Genomic DNA, 18,408 nt, shown 5'->3' with positions numbered 1-18,408 from the left:
AGATTATACAGCGACGACTGACAAATGAAAGTGAACAGTGAGTTAATTTATCATCATCATCATCATCATCATCATCATCATCATCATCATCATCATCATCATCATCATCATCATCATCATCATCATCAATTTCATCATCATCATTCATCATCATCATCAACATCATCATTATATATCTTCTTCTTCTTCTTCTTCTTCTTCTTCTTCTTCTTCTTCTTCTTCTTCTTCTTCTTCTTCTTTCTCTTCTTCTTCTTCTCCTCCACCTCCTTTTCCGTTTCTTCTTCCTCCTCCTCCTCCTCTTCTTCTACCTCCTCATCCTTCACCACCTCTTCTTCTTCTTCTTCTTCTTCTTCTTCTTCTTCTTCTTCTTCCTCCTCCTCCTCCTCCTCCTCCTCCTCCTCCTCCTCCTCCTCCTCCTCTTCTTCTTCTTCTTCTTCCTCCTCATCCTTCGCCACCTCTTCTTCTTCTTTTCATTTTCTTTTTGTGATCGTCGTCTTGTATCGTGACGTAACTATTGTTGAAATTTCAGACTATAAATAAGTTATGGAAATCTACGGGCTGTCATTGATACGTCTCTTTATCAATATTATTATCTGGCGTTGTTCGTCGCCAATAACTATTACTGCTAGCTCGCTGTCGTCCTTTTGCCGCTGCAGTTCCGATAAGAAATTACCATTGTCCTTACGGCCTTAGGACTGTCCATTGACGAAATGAAAGATAAGGTATCCGTTATATCTATTGATTGCTTTGGACCAAGTTATCTACAACCGGAACTATTATTTCAATTAATTAACCAGTTCATGGCCGGACTATGAAAAAGACGCACGTATTTAAGAATTTGACCAGAAAACTCGTCCTTCAAATATCGATCGATCGATCAATGTAATTCATTCAGCATACACACCATCCAAGTATTAAATCCTGAATGGTAGGTGTGAAATCGAAAACATTGGAATACCACGTAATGTTATGTATAGATATTTTCCTCTTTTTAAACCCCCCTCTTCCTCCTCCTCCTCCTCCTCCTCCTCCTCCTCCTCCTCCTTGTCCTCTTTCTCTTATTCCTCTTCTGACATTAAGGAAGACCTCGCGAGGTCCCAGGTTTGAGAGATTTTTTTCCAAGATGAGGGTCATTTAAATCGATCGATATTTGAAGGACGAGTTTAAATGCATTTTTCCCCAAAGTCCGACAATTAACTGGTTAAACATAAACTATGTTCACATTCGAAGAGTGCATATAAACATTTCTCCATGGTAGGTGCGCTTAGAAATGCACCATGTATTCAATTAGCAATATAATAGATAAGAATATTAAGCATTCTCATAACATCCGTGCAAAAATGCATATAATTTGGTACTCATTCACACTTGAGTATATTGGTATATTGTATGTTTATAGGATTTTTTATCCTAGGTCGTAACGCTTGGGCCGGAGTTTTGCAATCATATCCACCCAGCCACACGTTGAACAGGTTCATCCCAATAACTAAATACAGAACTTACACATATTTCTTTATATCTTTCAATTTACCTCTCTCTGTATACATGTATGTGTGTCCAATTGTACCGTTATAATAATGCCTGATTTAAGACAATTCTATAATCAACAATTAATTGTTGTTTGTCTTCTTTCTATTTTCCAGCTCGTCCTCAGCAAAATGCCCAACAAGAGACGGACAGCGATTACTACGGCGGAAGTTATCGTTACCGTGGTTACGCCAACAACGCCTTTCACCCAGGTCGTTACTTCCGGACAAACCACTCGTACCAACAACGTCGTTGGCCTGGAACATTCGGCAACAACAACGCCGCGGCCCAAAGGGCAGCTTATCCCATCAACCAATCTGACAACATTCCACACAAACCAAAAGTCGTCACCATTGTCCGAAATGGCACCAAACCGCGCCAAAATGTTAAAATTCTTCTCAATCGCCGTAGCGTTCAGTCCTACGAACAGCTTCTCTCGGATATATCCGAAGCTTTTGGACCTAAATATAGACAAAATAAAGTGCGGAAGTTATTCACAGTTCGTGGTCGGGAAGTTCACGGAATTTCAGACTTCTTCAGGGATGACGAGTGTTTCATTGCTCTCGGCGTTGGTGAACCAGCTTTAGTTGATACCGAAGTGGCAGAAATGCTTGAAGAACTTTTTCCAGAAGGAAATGTTTCGAAATCTCTCCTGAAAGAGTGGGAAAGGAATCAACGACGAAGAAAGAGGGGTGTGAGTCCAACGGGGGCATCGGTGAAATCTCATGCAAATCAGAATAACCAAATGAATAATCTGAATGCATCTCATCCTGCTGATAAAAGGGACAGTGGTTTCGATTCAAGTGATGCAAGTACGAACAGATCCGAAACCGAACACACGGGGCCGCCGGGGTACAGAAAAGCGATGAACCAAAGACGAAAAATAGCACGAGACTTGGAACGGGAAAGAGCCGAGAGAGATAAAGAAAATCAGTCGGAAACAGGAAGTACGTCACCGGCTCAGCATGGATACTATCTCATGAGAAAGTTGGAGAAGGAGAGGTTGAAAGTTGCAGCGGAAGAGAAGGAGAGGGCGAAGAGAAGGCAGCAGAAAATGGCAGACGCTGAGAAACGAGTAACCGAGGAAGAAAAAAGGAAGAGAGGGCAGGTTCCTATGAAAAATATAAATGATCCTTTCAAAAAAGCAGATGACGCCAAAGAGAAGGAGAAAGATGAAGCGAAGAGAAGGAAGGAAGAAGAGAGAAGAAGAAAAGAGGAAGAGAGAATTGAAATGGAAAGAAGACAAAAGGAGAAAGAGAAGGAAGAGAGAGATGCGGCCGAAAAGGCTGCCAGAGAACGAATGGCATTGGCGGAGAGAGAAGAAAAAGAAAAGAATGAAAAAGAGAGAGTAGAGAGAGAAAAGCAAGAAAAATTAGATCGAGAGAAGAAAGAGAAAGAAAAGATAGAGAAAAAGAAAGCGGAGAAGGAAGAAGCTAGGAGACAACATAAAGGCGACAAATTACCCGCTTTAAATAAAGACAAAGATAAAGAAAAACAGGGAAAATCTCTTGGGACTCACAAACAGACCGACGGAATTAACTCAGGAGCGGTTGAGCCCGACAATAACAACAACGATACCAACTCCGAACCGATACCTCAGCCCCAACAACAACACGAACCCGAAACTCATGGCGAAAATAACAATAAAGACTCTATTAATAAACAACAACAAAAAGAAAAAAGGAGGCAAGAAAAAGAAAAAGAACAGCAACTGAAAGAACAACAACAAAAACAACAGCAGCAACAACAAGAACAACCTCGAAAACGTGCCAAAACCAAAATTGTTCGTCGAACTAAAGCGGAAAGACAAGTTGCCAACGATGACGTCATTCTCCAAAAGTATGATCTCGGTCGAAAGCTTGGAGATGGAAATTTTGCTATCGTTCGTCAGTCGCGAAAGAAGGAGACGGGCCAGGAGTACGCCATTAAAGTGATCGACAAAGCCAAGCTGAAAGGGAAGGAACACATGGTGGAGAATGAAATAGACATAATGAAAGACTGCAGTCACCACAATATAGTCAGACTGTACGAGGAGTTCGAAACTACGGATAAGCTTTATCTGGTTATGGAGCTTGTGAAGGTATGTAGATTTTATTGATGCTATGAGTTTAAGTAAAATATTCACATCTGTCCGCCAGATGAAACATATTAACACACAAAACGTATTTGCAACTTAAATATTTATAGTCTAAGTGAAATACTTTAGTGACGGTGCCTCAAATCGGCAAAAATTTTCTAAGGACAAGTTTTGAAGCGTATTCCGTCAGAGTCTTTCCGCAATTGCTCAAAATAACATGGCATTGCGATATCAAATTTTAAAATCATGACATGTTGATTAATGATAAGAAAACCTCGATCATTTATAAAGCGCAAAATCCACTAATCGTGCTCCAAGCGCTTTACAAGGGGTCCCCAGCCAACAGCAACACTTAACATGTGGGACGAGACATGATCCTGTTAGGCGATATTTCACTTTTCCGACCTATAAAATACTGTTCACGGCCAGGTACTCATTTACACCTGAATACGGTGAGAGAATGTGGAGAAAAAGCCTTTTCCAATGACTAACTATGCGCCGCTCAGAGCGAGATTCAAACCCTGAAACCAAAGACGAGTGTTATACGACTAGACCACATAGCCGCACAAGCTGCGTAATGGCTTCTGTAATCAGAACATCCGTATAGATAGTGTGCGCTTGGCTAAGAAGCTCACAACATTGCCATCCGGAAGTATAACGGACCAATACACAAAACTATGTGTAACCATGAACTTTTATAGTCTGGTTAATACAGTTTAGTGATAATTACTACATACACATTCACTCACCATCTCTCTTGTTGTTTCTCTCGCTCTCTCTCCCCTCTCTCCATCTCTCTCTCTCTCTTTCTCTCCTCCTCCCTCCTCTCTCTCTCTCTCTCTCTCTCTCACTCTCTCTCTCATAATATGCACACACATAGGCTCTGTCGTCCCTTCCCTATCTCCTTTTCATTCTCTCTCTCTCTCTCTCTCTCTCTCTCTCTCACACACACACACACACACACACATACACACACATTCCCTCCCTCCCTTCCTCCCCTCCCCTCTCTCTCCACCCCTCCCTCTCTCTCAATCACTATCCCTCACCCTCTATGCTTCTCTCTCCTTCCACCCCCCCCACCCCACCTCTCTCTCTCTCTCTCTCTCTCGCTCGCTCGCTCTCTATCAGCATTAATCAAGTCAAGGACAAAATTACTTTTTTTTTGTAACAATCTATATTTCATGGGATGTGTGTATAATTGCATTACCCAATGTGTCATCCACACTCCCTCCCTCTCCCATGACCAATACATACAACCCATTCCACCTCATTTTGGCTCCAATTGACATATTCAGTACCCTGTATTTTCTCCTTGTTTTTTCTTTAGTCTTCGGGCACGACAACGGGCTCACCTACCTATCTCATTTGCCTGTCGTCACCTTTTCCAGTGTTTGGTCAATGCAGCAAGCAATACGTGTAACATTGTACGGTACATAGACGATCGCAATGCCTGGATAACCATGTAACATGCAGGCCGCGATCGTGTTTGGTTTCTCTCAGCTCTAAGTAGTTCGTGTAAGGAATCACCACCACCCAATAAATCGATTGCGATCGATAACAGCCACACACACACACACACACGCACACACACACACACACACACTCGCGCGCTAAAATACGAACACACACACATACACACATACATGCATTGATACAAACACATACAATACACCACGTTATTCATAATTGTGCAGACAGGCTCATACGCATAGATACACGCGACCGCTCAATTAAGGTTTAGTACATGATTTATATATATATATATATATATATATATATATATATATATATATATATATATATAATATATATATGAATCGTGTTTGATACAAATATGGTACGAAAAGTGCTCGACATGCAGTAATGGAGCGAATTATTATTATTTAAAATATTTACCACAATGTTTGAGACAGTCTACATTAATGTTTCAGGCTTAATTTGCCATCGTCAGGACTGAGTTGTTTTGTTGACTGTTGTTGTTTCTTGAAGTGGTTCCGGTTTAAAGTTGCTTAACAAGAATTTACGCCGATGGGGACACTTTCCGTACATCTCACTTTTCATGTTGAGGGCATATATATATATATATATATATATATATATATATATATATATATATATATATGTATATGTGTGTGTGTGTGTGTGTGTGTGTGTGTATGCGTGTGTACACCAACCTTCTGGTTAGCGAGTATGTCAATGAAGTTGGAGATACTAGATGCAGAAAATATCTCTCTGTACCCAAATAAGAAGCTCCGTGGACTATAAAGACATTAGCAATTGAGTTCAAATTTTATTTAACACTTGAATCGTGAATTGGGAGTTGATCGATTAATGACCACTCACATATAACAGCACTGTTCATCGAACGGATCGTACGGACAACTATGCTTATATATTGAGTTAAAAAAAGGGCTTTTTTATATAGCGTAATATCCCCTAAACGTGCTCAAATCGCTTTACAAGGTGTCCTGGTGAACAGCAACACTTAATATGTAGGACGAGACATGACATGACGCCTGTTAGGCGATATTACAATCTTTTTCGGACATAGACAACTCTTTTAACGGCCAGGTACTCATTTTACACCTGAGTACAGTGAGAGCATATGAGTAAAGAGCCTTTTTCAAGTACTCAACTATGTGCCGAGCGAAGCTCGAACCCAGGACCTTTGCGCGCGCACACACACACAGTCACACACACACACACACAGTCACACATGTACACACACACACACACACATTAGCAAACACAAACAATGCTTACCACAAAGCGACCATGCTGACCAAGACCAAGAGACAGGTCGTTAAGCCCAATGACAAGTGGTACATATACTATTCTAGGAAGTCACTGTACCACTGGTCAGAGCAATCAGAGCGTAAATCCTACAAACATTGAGCAATAAATAGATTAACTTAATCAGTCGGCGGCGGTAGAGAGCGGGTATCCGCATAACACTTTAGCCAATATGCTCAAAGCGCTTTGCGTGGGGTTCCAAGCCAACGGCAAAATGTAACATATATGGCCCCTCGCCTCAAAACGGTATTAAGTTGGAATGATTAAGATGTCATGAAGTCAAATTATAATTAAAAATTGGAATGATCGCTAATTAGCACAATAAAATATAACATTCATTCTCCACAATAAAGCATAAAAAACTAAACGCAACTCTGATATTTCTGGCTATAAATTCTATTTTAAGCATCTTAATCATCCCGACATAATACCGTTTTGAGGCGAGGGGTCACTTATGTAGGACGGGGACACGATGCCTGTGAGGGGACACGATGCCTGTGAGGCGCTTTTACAATTTTATTTTTTGTCATCGAGACAACGGCCTTACAATTTTTGCGCCGTTCAGGGCGGGACTCAAACCAGCGACATATCGGTCCGAACGAGGGCGAGTGCCAAACCACTAGACAGAAAGGCGGCACCATGCCTTTGAGAAGTTCTTTCAAACCAACTGATTCAAAGTGGGGGGGGGGGGGGGGGGGGGGGGGGTTACAATGGGAAGTTTAAGGACAGGAGAATTTTATCTCTAACCTCATCCTATTTATCTGAGACTTTCCAACTACTTATCTTATATCTTATCAAAATGCAGAATGATTAAATAGCCACCTCATTTTTCGGAGGGCAATTTTAACAAAGTATTATTATTATTATTATTATTATTATTATTATTATTATTATTATTGTTATTATTATTATTATTATTATTATTATTATTATTATTATTATTATATTATTATTATTATTATTATTTATATTATTGTTATTATTATTATTATTATTATTTTATCATTATTATATTATTATTATTATCATCATCATATCATCATCATCATCATCATCTATTATTATATTATTATTATTATTATTATTATTATTATTATTATTATTATTATTATTATTATTATAATTATTATTATTATTATTTATTATTATTATTATTATTATTATTATTATTATTTATTATTATTATTATTATCATTATCATTCACATTCCTTTTTTTTCTTTCATTTTTTCCCCTCAACGTTTATTGGGAATTTGTTGTAAAACCAAAAGATAGGTTTGCCTAAATGAGCCAAATCGATAGAGAGAAAGAATCAACGTGAGTGAATGTGTACTCATATATACATTTTTTTTCTACGTTGATAACGGAAAACCCAAAGTGTAAATCTCTATCCTTGTTTGTTCGCTGTGTTGTACTTTCCTTCTCTATTCATAGCCCCGGGCATCATAATTCATAATATTCCATTTACACGGATTGTCGACAATGACACCTTAATTGAAAGGTAAACCCTTCGATTGTGTAACGAATACAAATGGGATTTAGTAAATTATAATGATTACTCTTCAAGGTGAAGCTAAGCTAATAATAATTTTTTTAAAATATAATAAATAATAATCATGATAATAATAAAAAATAATAACAATAAAAAATATTTATAAAAAAAATCATTATGATACTCTAAGCTGCTAGAGGCGGTGGACTGGAAAAAGTTATAAACAAAAATGAATATAACCTCTCAAAAAAACAAAAAACAATAACGTTTCGGACTCAAAACCCTTCTTCAGTCCACAAAAAAAAAAAAAACCCAAAAGACTATTAAAACATAAATACATTACTATAAAAACATGGATAGACACTCCTCACGACATATGGAGAGACATGATATGATTCGACCCCGCAACTCGCCTGTCCACCAAAGAGCGATTGAGTCTTGAATTGCATCTGTCCGAAATTATAGTCTGCGATAAAGTAACTTTCTGTCTAGAGCGTCGCAATAAAAAGGAAATGATTGCTTATAGTCTTTCTCGGCATGAAATCGCCTTTTTTTGGTCAATTATTTAGTTAGATAAAATAGAAAATACTACTTGTATTCTTTGTCTTATAGAACAGATTGTTCTGAATGTTTTATACGTTTTATAAGTGCGGCTACGTGGTCTTGTGGTATGACATTCGCTTTCGGATCGGAAGGTCCTGGGTTCGACCCTCACTAGGCGCATAGTTGAGTCCTTGGAGAAGGCTCTTTACTCACATTCTCTCACTGTACTTAGGTGCAAAATGAGTACATGGCCGTTAACAGCGTTGTCTTTGTCCGAAAAAAACCCAAATGTAATATCGCCTAACGGGCGTCATGTCCCGTCGTAAATGTTAAATGTTGTTGTTGACCAGGGACCCCTTGTAAAGCGCTTTGAGCACATTAGTGGATATTGCGCTATATAAAAAAGCTCAAAAGTCTCAATAAGTTCAGATTATTATTATTATTATTATTATTATTATTATTATTATTATTATTATTATTATTATTATTATTATTATTATTATTATTATTAATATTAATGAATTAATTAATTAATTTGTTTACTTACTTATTTATTTATTTATTCATTTATTTATTTATTTATTGATTTATTAATCTCTTTTTTTTTTACTTCTGTCAGAGCAATAGAAGCTTACGACTCGAATTGGTACTTTGCGATAGGTCCACGTCCTACTAAAAGGATAGCAAGCAACTTATTGTATTTTCTGTTTGATGATGTCTCCGGTTGGAGTCTTGAACAATGAATGAGAGTATAAATTATGTGTTGTACATATTATCCTTTTGCCCTGCCTTGTAGTATAGATCACACCGTCAGCATTCCAGCACATTTTATGGTCCCCTTTTCAATAATCAGTGGCAGCTACCGTTTTAACCAGTCAAGTGTCGTACTCTGGAAAAACTCATATTTAAAAATTTGGCCAGAATTCTCGTCCTTCAAATATTGGTCGATTTAAATGACCCTCATCTTGGCAAAAACAGTCAAACCTGGGATCTCGCGAAGTCTTCCTTAGTCCCAGGCTTGAGAGCTTTTTTCCAAGATGAGGGTCGTTTAAATCGATCGATATTTGAAGGACACGTTTTCTGGCCAATTTTTTGAAACTTATTTTTCCAGAGTACGGCAGTTAACTGGTTTACAGTTCATTTCTCCCAATGCTTTTTTAAACCCTAGAACTGCCAAAGAAGGATTTATTCCATTGTCCCCAAAGGGTTGAATGTGATCTGTTCTCCAAGTTGTAGATAATTGGCCTGACTAACTGAAACTGCGACACAGAATTAGGTGTTTCGTTTGATGTCAAAAGTTAGGGAAAATGCGCCTGACTCTTAACCCGATTCTGAATAGCCGTCAGAAGTAGCACCCAAAGCGGCAAACGTTCCTCTCATTCGACCGTTTGTAAACAGATAAAATAAATTGGGCTTTTATATAGCGTAATATCCACTAAACGTGCTCAAAGCGCTTTACAAAGGGTCCCCGACCAACAGCAACACGTAACATGTAGAACGAGACATGACGCCTGTTAGGCGATAAGACAAGTTTTTCCGACAGAGACAACGCTGTTAACGGCAAGGTACTCATTTTACACCTGGGTAAGGTGAGAGAATGTGAATAAAGAGCTTTTCCAAGGACTCAACTATGCGCCGAGCGAGGCTCGAACCCTTGACCTTCCGATCCGAATGGGAGTGCCATACCACAAGACCACACATAGCCGCACGAAAACACAAGAAAAAAACCCCATCCCACAGGACAAAGCAATACAAAGGTAATAAAACGCAAGAAAAATCAGTCTGATGTCTTGTATTTTTCTTCCTGCTTTGCTAGCACTGTTTCATACTTGAATCCCTCATCCATGCGTCACCTGTTTTGATATATTTGTGCGGCTATGTGGTCTAGTGGTATGACACTCGCTTTCGGATCGGAAGGCCCTGCCTTCGAGCCTCGCTCGGCGCATAGTTTAGTCCTTGGAAAAGACTCTTTACTCACATTCTCTCACCGTACTCAGGTGTAAAAAGAGTACGTGTCCGTCAACTGCGTTGTAATATCGCTTAACAGGCGTGATGTATCGTTCTACATGTTACGTGTTGCTGTTGGTCAGAGACTCTTTGTAAAGCACTTTGAGCACATTTAGTGGATATTGCGCTGTATAAAGGCTCATTAATATATATATATTATATAATATATATATATATATATATATATATATATATATATATACACCGCATTTCCACGAGTTACTTGAATCTTAGTTTTATCTACTATACTCACAATGTGGTCCAGTGGTATGACACTGCCTTTGGACCAGAAGACTCAGAGCTCGAGTTTCGCTCTGACCGGCGCATTGTTCAGTTCTTGTAAAAGGCTCTTAACTCACATTCTTTCACCGTATTCAGGTGTAAAATGAGTACCTGGTCGTTAACAGCGTTGTCTCTGTCGGAAAACAAACTGTACTATTGCCTAACAGGTGTCGTGTCTGTCTCATCCTACGTGTTAAATGTTGCTGTTAGCTTGGGACCCCATGTAAAACGTTGTGAGCACATTTAGTGGATATTGAGCTATATAAATGCTCAAGTTTTGTTGTTATTTTTTTTTACTCGATTTTTTCCCTCGGCAGCTCATTTGACAGACGATTCTATTTCATGCAGTACAAGTCACCAGGCATCCATTAGGGAGTAACACACGATTACTGCCTTTAGTCATTGTATACTCTTTCACAGCTTGTCGAGTTGAGTAACATTTGTAAAGGCCACAATATCATATATTATTGATACTCACTCTGCAATATGATCACTCTCTCTCTCTCTTGTACATTCAGTACTTTCAGTGCAGTTCGCACCTAGATCACCTCCCCCCCCACACACACACACCTCCACCCCACACACTATCTCTCAATTGAATTCAATAGTCTGATGTCACGTCGCCCAGCAACGGCGAGCAGCGTGGTTCTAAACAAAGAATCTCGGTACTTTCTATTCTTCATGCTGGCTAGAACTTTTCATATGTCATGTGATCAGAATGTATAAAAGTCAAAACAAGATCATATTTATAATGTTTTTCTCCTCTGGAAACACTTTTATGCTCGTGGGAGAAATATTTCATAAGGGCGTCCGCCATTGTTCCGATAGTTCAGAGCCAGTTACTATGTTACCATGCGTCATTACGAGGGAAGTGACGTCATGACTGTTGAGGGCTATCTAGATGTTTTATTTACAGGGTCTTATCAATACAAGTAACATTCGAAAGGAACAACTGTGTCAAGATTTAGAAAGTTATAAAATCGATGTGTTGTGTTTACAAGAGACGAAGATCCAAGATGGCGTCGACCAAACAATAAATGGTCACAGACTGCTGTGCTTTGCTTCCAGTTCACCTCACTATGGATGTGGATTTCTCATAAATAAAAACTGCAGGGATTTGACTAGTGACGAATGGAATGTTTCGGACAGAATATGTGTTCTTGAGCTTAAGTGTAAGATCAATTCAAGGAACCAGAATAACGATAACAAAGACGATCACGGTAAGAAGACGTTCACTATCTCAATCGTAAATGTTTACGCACCAACAAGTCAACGCGCAAAACAATACCCAGAGGAAACTGATAAATTTTACAAAGACCTAGACGATACACTGAACAAAATAGGAAACAAATCAATATTAATAATTGCTGGAGATTTTAATGCCAAAGTAGGAAAACGTCTCGACAGTGACACACTATGTTTAGGATCATACTCAAAAGGAAAACGTAACGATAACGGAGAAAAATTAGTCCAGTTTGTGAAAGAGAAAACTTTTCATAACAAACAGTGCTTTCAACCACCCATCAAGACACCAGACAACATGGGTAGGACAAAGGAAAGACCAAACCCAAGACAAAATGATAACAATACACAACCAAATAGACTATATCATATGTCGACACCGCCATAAACACTACTCAACCAACTCGCGATCATACGGTGGTACACTGTTAACATCCGATCACAAACTTGTAAAAACGAATTTCAACATAAATGTGTACAGACAACGAAGACAGAAAGGTAAAACGGCAGTCAAAATAAACACGGCAAAAATAGTAAATGAGCGAGAATGTCGCATTCATTACCAATATGAACTTAACTCAAGTCTATGGAAAATAAAGCAAAACAGTAATCCAAACAATGAATGGAAAGAGACGCAAGCGGCAATAAATATGCGGGGGAAGAAAGTGCAGGCTCTATTAATACAACTAAGAACAAACCAAATCGAACGCCTAACATCGCTATTAACGATCTATCGCGGCAACAAAAAGAACTTAGGATCAGGATACAAAACACGAAAGACTCGGAAGAAATAATAAACCTGAAAACGGAACGAAACAAAATACTGCATTCAATTCGATCACTTACAATAAAACACAGAAACGAGGAATTAGACAAAAAAGTGGAAGACATAGAAAAGTCCAAAAATAACGCATCGTCTATGTTCAAAGCGACGAAATCTCTGAACCGAAAACCATTCGAGAACCCAAAACTACAGGATAAATTTGGCAAACAGACAACAAATCCCAACGATATCCTTGACATTGTAACTGACCACTTCCAGCAGAAATTTCACAAACAAGTCTCACAAATATCGCCCTTCTCAGGAAACCCTAGAGACCTAAACAACCGCATCACAACAACTGAAGTTAGAAATAGCATAAAGTGCCTAAACAATAACAGATCCCCAGGCGAAGATGAAATTCCCGCTGAATTGCTGAAATGCGGTACCCTCTCCCTGGATCTGAGCATTGCAAACATAATGAACAAAACATTCTCAACACACAAAGACTGGGACATAAACAGCGGTGTCCTAATTACAATACAAAAACCAGGAAAAACGAAAGGACCCGTAAACAACCTGCGCCCAATAACATTACTGAATACCATAAGAAAAACACTGTCAACTATTGTCCTCAACAGAATTAGACCGAAAATAGAAAATTATCTATCACATAGCCAAAGCGGGTTTCGCCAAGACCGAAGCACATCGGACGTTGTATGGACACATAAATGGTTGGCAGCAAAGGCACTCAAAGAAAACATATCCATAACAATATCCGGAATCGATATGTCCGCAGCCTTTGATACGATCGACAGAGGAAAACTTTTGGAGATATTAACAGAAATAGTAGACGAAGACGAGCTCCGAATAATCCGATTTCTCCTCAGCAACACAAAGATACAACCAAGGATATACGGGGCCACAAAACAGACGCAGTTCGAAAGTAACATCGGACCCAGAGATAGTCTGAGCCCGATTCTGTTCACAATATACTTAGAACACGCTCTGAAAGAAGTTCGAAAAGTCATTCCAAAACCAACGACTCATATTGAGAACGCAATCCCTAGAGAAATCGCCTATGCAGATGATGTCGATTTTATTGGATCAACACCAGCAAATATAGACATCATACAAAAATACCCTCATGAAATATAACCTCCAAGTCAATGCCAATAAAACCGAATTTACAACAATATCGAGGAACAAAGAGGAATGGAAAAGAACAAAGAAAGTCGGCTCACTAATTGGAGACACCGAGGATGTACAAAGAAGAAAACAGCTATCAAACGCCGCACTCAGTAAACTCACCAATGTATGGATTAGAGGTGACAAAATAAAGAGAAAAACCAAACTGAAACTGTACCATGCTCTTGTAAAACCGGTACTTCTGTATAACTGCGGCACTTGGGCGTTGACAAAATCCGAAGAAGAACATCTGGATGCCTTCCATCGCACACAGCTAAGAAGGGTACTGGACATCAAATACCCCAAAAAGATCTCAAATGAATCACTCTATAAGATCACAAAAGAAAGACCAATCTCCCTTGACATTTTACAACAACGATGGCAACTTTTCGGTCACATACTACGCAGGGACAAAAACATACCAGCAAACCAAGCCATGTCGGGATACTTCCAAAAACACGGGAACCTTTTCAGAGGAAGACCGATCACAACACTCCCCGTGATCCTAAACAAAAACCTCACAACACTTGGACAAAGCATTAGTCTCATAACGGCAGGGGACCTTGAAAATCTGAGAACCCTAGCAGAGGACCGGCAATATTGGAGACACCTCACACAGGAAATACTGGAAACAGCCAAGGCGACCCGATCTTTCGGTCGAGACGCGAAAGGCATCTAAGTCAAGTCAAGTAAGTCAGTTATCAATACAAACAGTATCCTTTGGTACGACGTTGCGATGTAAGTCCTGCCATAAAGCATTATGTGTTGACTTACTATCCAGCGTCGTCCTCATTGACGTTGAATGCCCGCTCTCTGCGATTCGGCTTCGGTCGAGGAGCTGCCTCACCTGTCCCACATGTACCCGATGTGGGCAAGAACCCGAAACGGCAGAGCATCTAGTCGATCGGTGTGTTGTGACGGTGCCACCGGGCAGGTTCGCGACGGTGCACGAATGCGGACCGGACTTTGCTGATTGGGTCGATCGTCATAACGTAGTAGTGTGAGAACCATAATAAGCTGCTGTTCTCTGCGATGACAAAAGTCTGCCCATTCCCTTCGTCTGTTGACGGTATCGTACAACTCTCTTCAGGGATGTTAAAAAAAAAATATAACTAGGCCTATGTCTTCCCCTTCTTCGTTTGCCCTCCATTTTCCCCTGTATCACATCTTTCATTAGGGTGCGTGGGTTCGGCATTTATGACCCCAAAAAACTCATATATAAACATATATGTTTAGTAGTCTTTAAAATCACATCAAGAAAACATGCAACCTTTTTCACTATAATTTAAACTCACGACCTTATGATCCTAAGTCAGGCAACTTATCACAACACCATTGCCCAGCTTTGCTTACACACACACACACACACACAAACACACACACACATACATACACATAAACACACACCCATTCTATTTCGTAAAAGTGATAAATATTCTTGTGGTACATTATCCCAACAGAGAGAGAGAGAGAGAGAGAGAGAGAGAGAGAGAGAGAGAGAGAGAGAGAGAGAGAGAGAGGGGGGGGGGGGGAGAGAGAGGGGGGGGGGGGGGGGGGGGGGGGGGGAGAACCTAAGCAAAAATTAAACAGGTAATATGAGAAAAGTAACCAGTGTGGCAAAAAGTTCCCGGAATGAAACAAAAGAAAACATGAGAACATGATACAGGAATATCGTCACCACCAACAATAGGCCGGATATTAACCCTGTTGACTTGGCCACACACCCAGGCAGACTGGACCCCTGCTGGGTATCGGTCAAGCTTTCGTGTTTTAGGAATAAGAGTACTAAAAAAAATATTGAGCTTTTATATAGCGCAATATCCACTAAACGTGCCCACAGCGCTTTATAAGGGGTCCCTGTCCAACAGCAACATTTAACATTTAGGACACGACAAGACAGATGAATGAGATAATGTGGTAGTGGCGTTGTTAATAATGTGATTCTGGCCAATAGATTCCGATTCTTTAGTGGTATGACATAATTTGCCTACGGATCAGAAGGTCGTGGGTCCGAGCCCCGCTCTTAGCGGCGCATAGTTGAGCCCTTGGGAAAAGGCTCCTTACTCACATTCTCTCACTGTACTCAGGTGTAAAATGAGTATCTGGCCGTTATCAGCGTTGTTTCTGTCTGAAAGTATATGATATCGCCTAATAGGCATCATGTCTTGTCCCCACATGTTAAGTGCTGTTGACTAGGGATCCCTTGTTAAGCGCTTTTTGTACATTTAGTGGATATTGCTCTATATAAAAGCGCATGTTTTTTAAAGACTAACCTGGAAAACAATGATACGTGTTTGAATGTTTGCCCCCATTGATTTGCCCAATCAACTTATACCTTTACTTACTCAGTCTTTAAAATTACCATAACGATATTGAATATTGTATCTTGAATATTGTTAACAACGCCTCTACCACATTATCTCATTGTTGATTTATTCATCCTTTTAAAGGGGAAATCCAAAACGTCCCTTTTATCTGTTTTCGTCTATTAAATTGAAGCATACATTCAATTTCATATTGTTTTTTATTTCTTCGAGCTTCGAGCAGCAACATTTCCATTAACTTTATATATGAGGTCAAAACAATCATAACACAACGATACTTGAAAGCACGGGCAAAATCACTTAATCAGAATACTTGTACGTGGCACTGAAATCTATCTCTCTAATTGGAAAACACTCATAATTATGCATGTATAAGAATACAATACGAACATTATAAATCCTCCTTTTCATGTGTAACTGGTTCTTCCACTCACATTTTAAAACCACAACTAGATCGACGCATAGATAAATGAAATTAAATAGTTTATGCTTATGGATTGGGTTGATAAACTATTTTTTAAATTTAGTTCTTCACATGTACCAATCCTGTATTTTGTGTTCATCAGAATCTTCGCAAGTTTAAAGATATTCCGAGGCATCTATATTATTTACAAAGATACTTGCAGCCATGTGTTCTCTAGTGGTAGTGGTAGTAAGCTTCGCAGTCCGAATGACGCTTGCTGAGAATTGTGTGATTCAGTCATGGTCGATAACTATAGCTGCTCTCTCCATCCATGTAGTTAATTGTTTCCATTGTGTCACGGTCCTGGGCCAGAGTTTTGAGGCTGTCAAGATCTTGTTGTGACTTTAGTACGGAGGGCACTGCAGTATTTCCTAGTTCTTCATGAATTAATTCGGCCTCATCTGAATCCAGAAATTTCTGATATGTAGAGAGATCCTGGTTCAGGGTAGTTACTATTGATGTTGGTGGTCTCCCTACTTGTTGCCATGAAGGAAATATTCTGGCATTGCAGTTTGGGCTGGGATGTTATCTTCTCGACGTAAGATGTGACTAAATAGCTCCCATCGCTGTTCTTTTATTATTGTACTCAGACGTTGGTCCCTGATTTTTTCATAAAGATCAGTATTTGTAATTGTCTCTGGCCACTCTCTAGTGGTATGACATAATTTGCCTACGGATCAGAAGGTCGTGGGTCCGAGCCCCGCTCTTAGCGGCGCATAGTTGAGCCCTTGGGAAAAGGCTCCTTACTCACAATCTCTCACTGTACTCAGGTATAAAATGAGTATCTGGCCATTATCAGCATTGTTTCTGTCTGAAAATATATGATATCGCCTAATAGGCATCATGCCTTGTCCTATATGTTAAGTTTTGCTGTTGACCAGGGACCCCTTGTAAAGCGCTTTTTGTACATTTAGTGGATATTGCTCTATATAAAAGCTCATGTTTTTTTTTAGACTAACCTGAAAAAACAGTGATACGTGTTTGAATGTTTGCCCCCATTGATCTGCCCAATCAACTAATACATTTACTAACTCAAGTCTTTAAAATTAGCATAACGATATGTAATATTGATTCTCTTATGTTTCTCACAGGGCGGGGACTTGTTCGATGCCATTACACAAAGTGTGAAGTTTGGAGAAATGGACTCTTCATTGATGGTTCGGGACTTAGGAAACGCCCTGTTCTATCTCCATTCTAGAAGCATTGTTCACCGGGATCTCAAACCTGAAAATCTTTTGGTACGTAATGAACCCGTTGACTGCCGTCCTCTACTCTCTGGAAAGACACTTATTTTTAAAATTTGGCCAGAAATCTCGTCCTTCAAATGTTGATCGATTTTACGACTCTCATCATAAAAATAAAATAAATAAATAAAAATAAAATAATTAAAATTCCCTTTATTCATCCTCAAGGGGAAATTTGTCTTTAGGGTCTATTCCAAGGGAAGACTGGAATAACCCGGGCGTCAGCCGCTGTGCAGCGCCGCAAAGTGAGCTAGGGCGAGATGACTTGCTCAAGGCCACACAGCGCATCGGTAGGTGATCGAACTCGGTACATTTTGGGTACGGAGCAAAGACCGTACCGCTGAGCAACGCTGCCCCTTAAAAAAGTAACAACTCTCATATCTGGGACTTTAAGGAAGACCTCGCGAGGTTCCAGGTTTTAGTGTTTTTGCCAAGATGAAGGTCATTTAAATCGATCGATATTTGAA

At 39.5% G+C, this 18,408-nt stretch overlaps 1 protein-coding gene across 2 annotated transcripts in view; it reads left to right on the top strand.

Moving 5' to 3' along the window:
* Nucleotides 1-18,408, top strand: part of LOC144958291 (serine/threonine-protein kinase DCLK1-like) — an 84,314-nt gene that overhangs the window by 61,665 nt on the left and 4,241 nt on the right. For both annotated transcript variants that reach the window (XM_078890166.1, XM_078890167.1), the window contains 2 exons: nt 1,644-3,607; nt 17,789-17,935. In XM_078890166.1, coding sequence (XP_078746292.1) covers nt 1,644-3,607; nt 17,789-17,935 — 2,111 coding nt within the window. The remainder of the gene's footprint in view (nt 1-1,643; nt 3,608-17,788; nt 17,936-18,408) is intronic.

Source organism: Berghia stephanieae, chromosome 12 (assembly GCF_034508935.2).
Source record: "Berghia stephanieae isolate SIO BIC M18660-M18661 chromosome 12, UCSD_Bste_1.3, whole genome shotgun sequence".
NCBI classification, from domain to species: Eukaryota; Metazoa; Mollusca; class Gastropoda; order Nudibranchia; family Aeolidiidae; genus Berghia; species Berghia stephanieae.
Note: the sequence above shows the minus strand (reverse complement) of the source record. Positions and strands in the feature narration are given on the sequence as shown.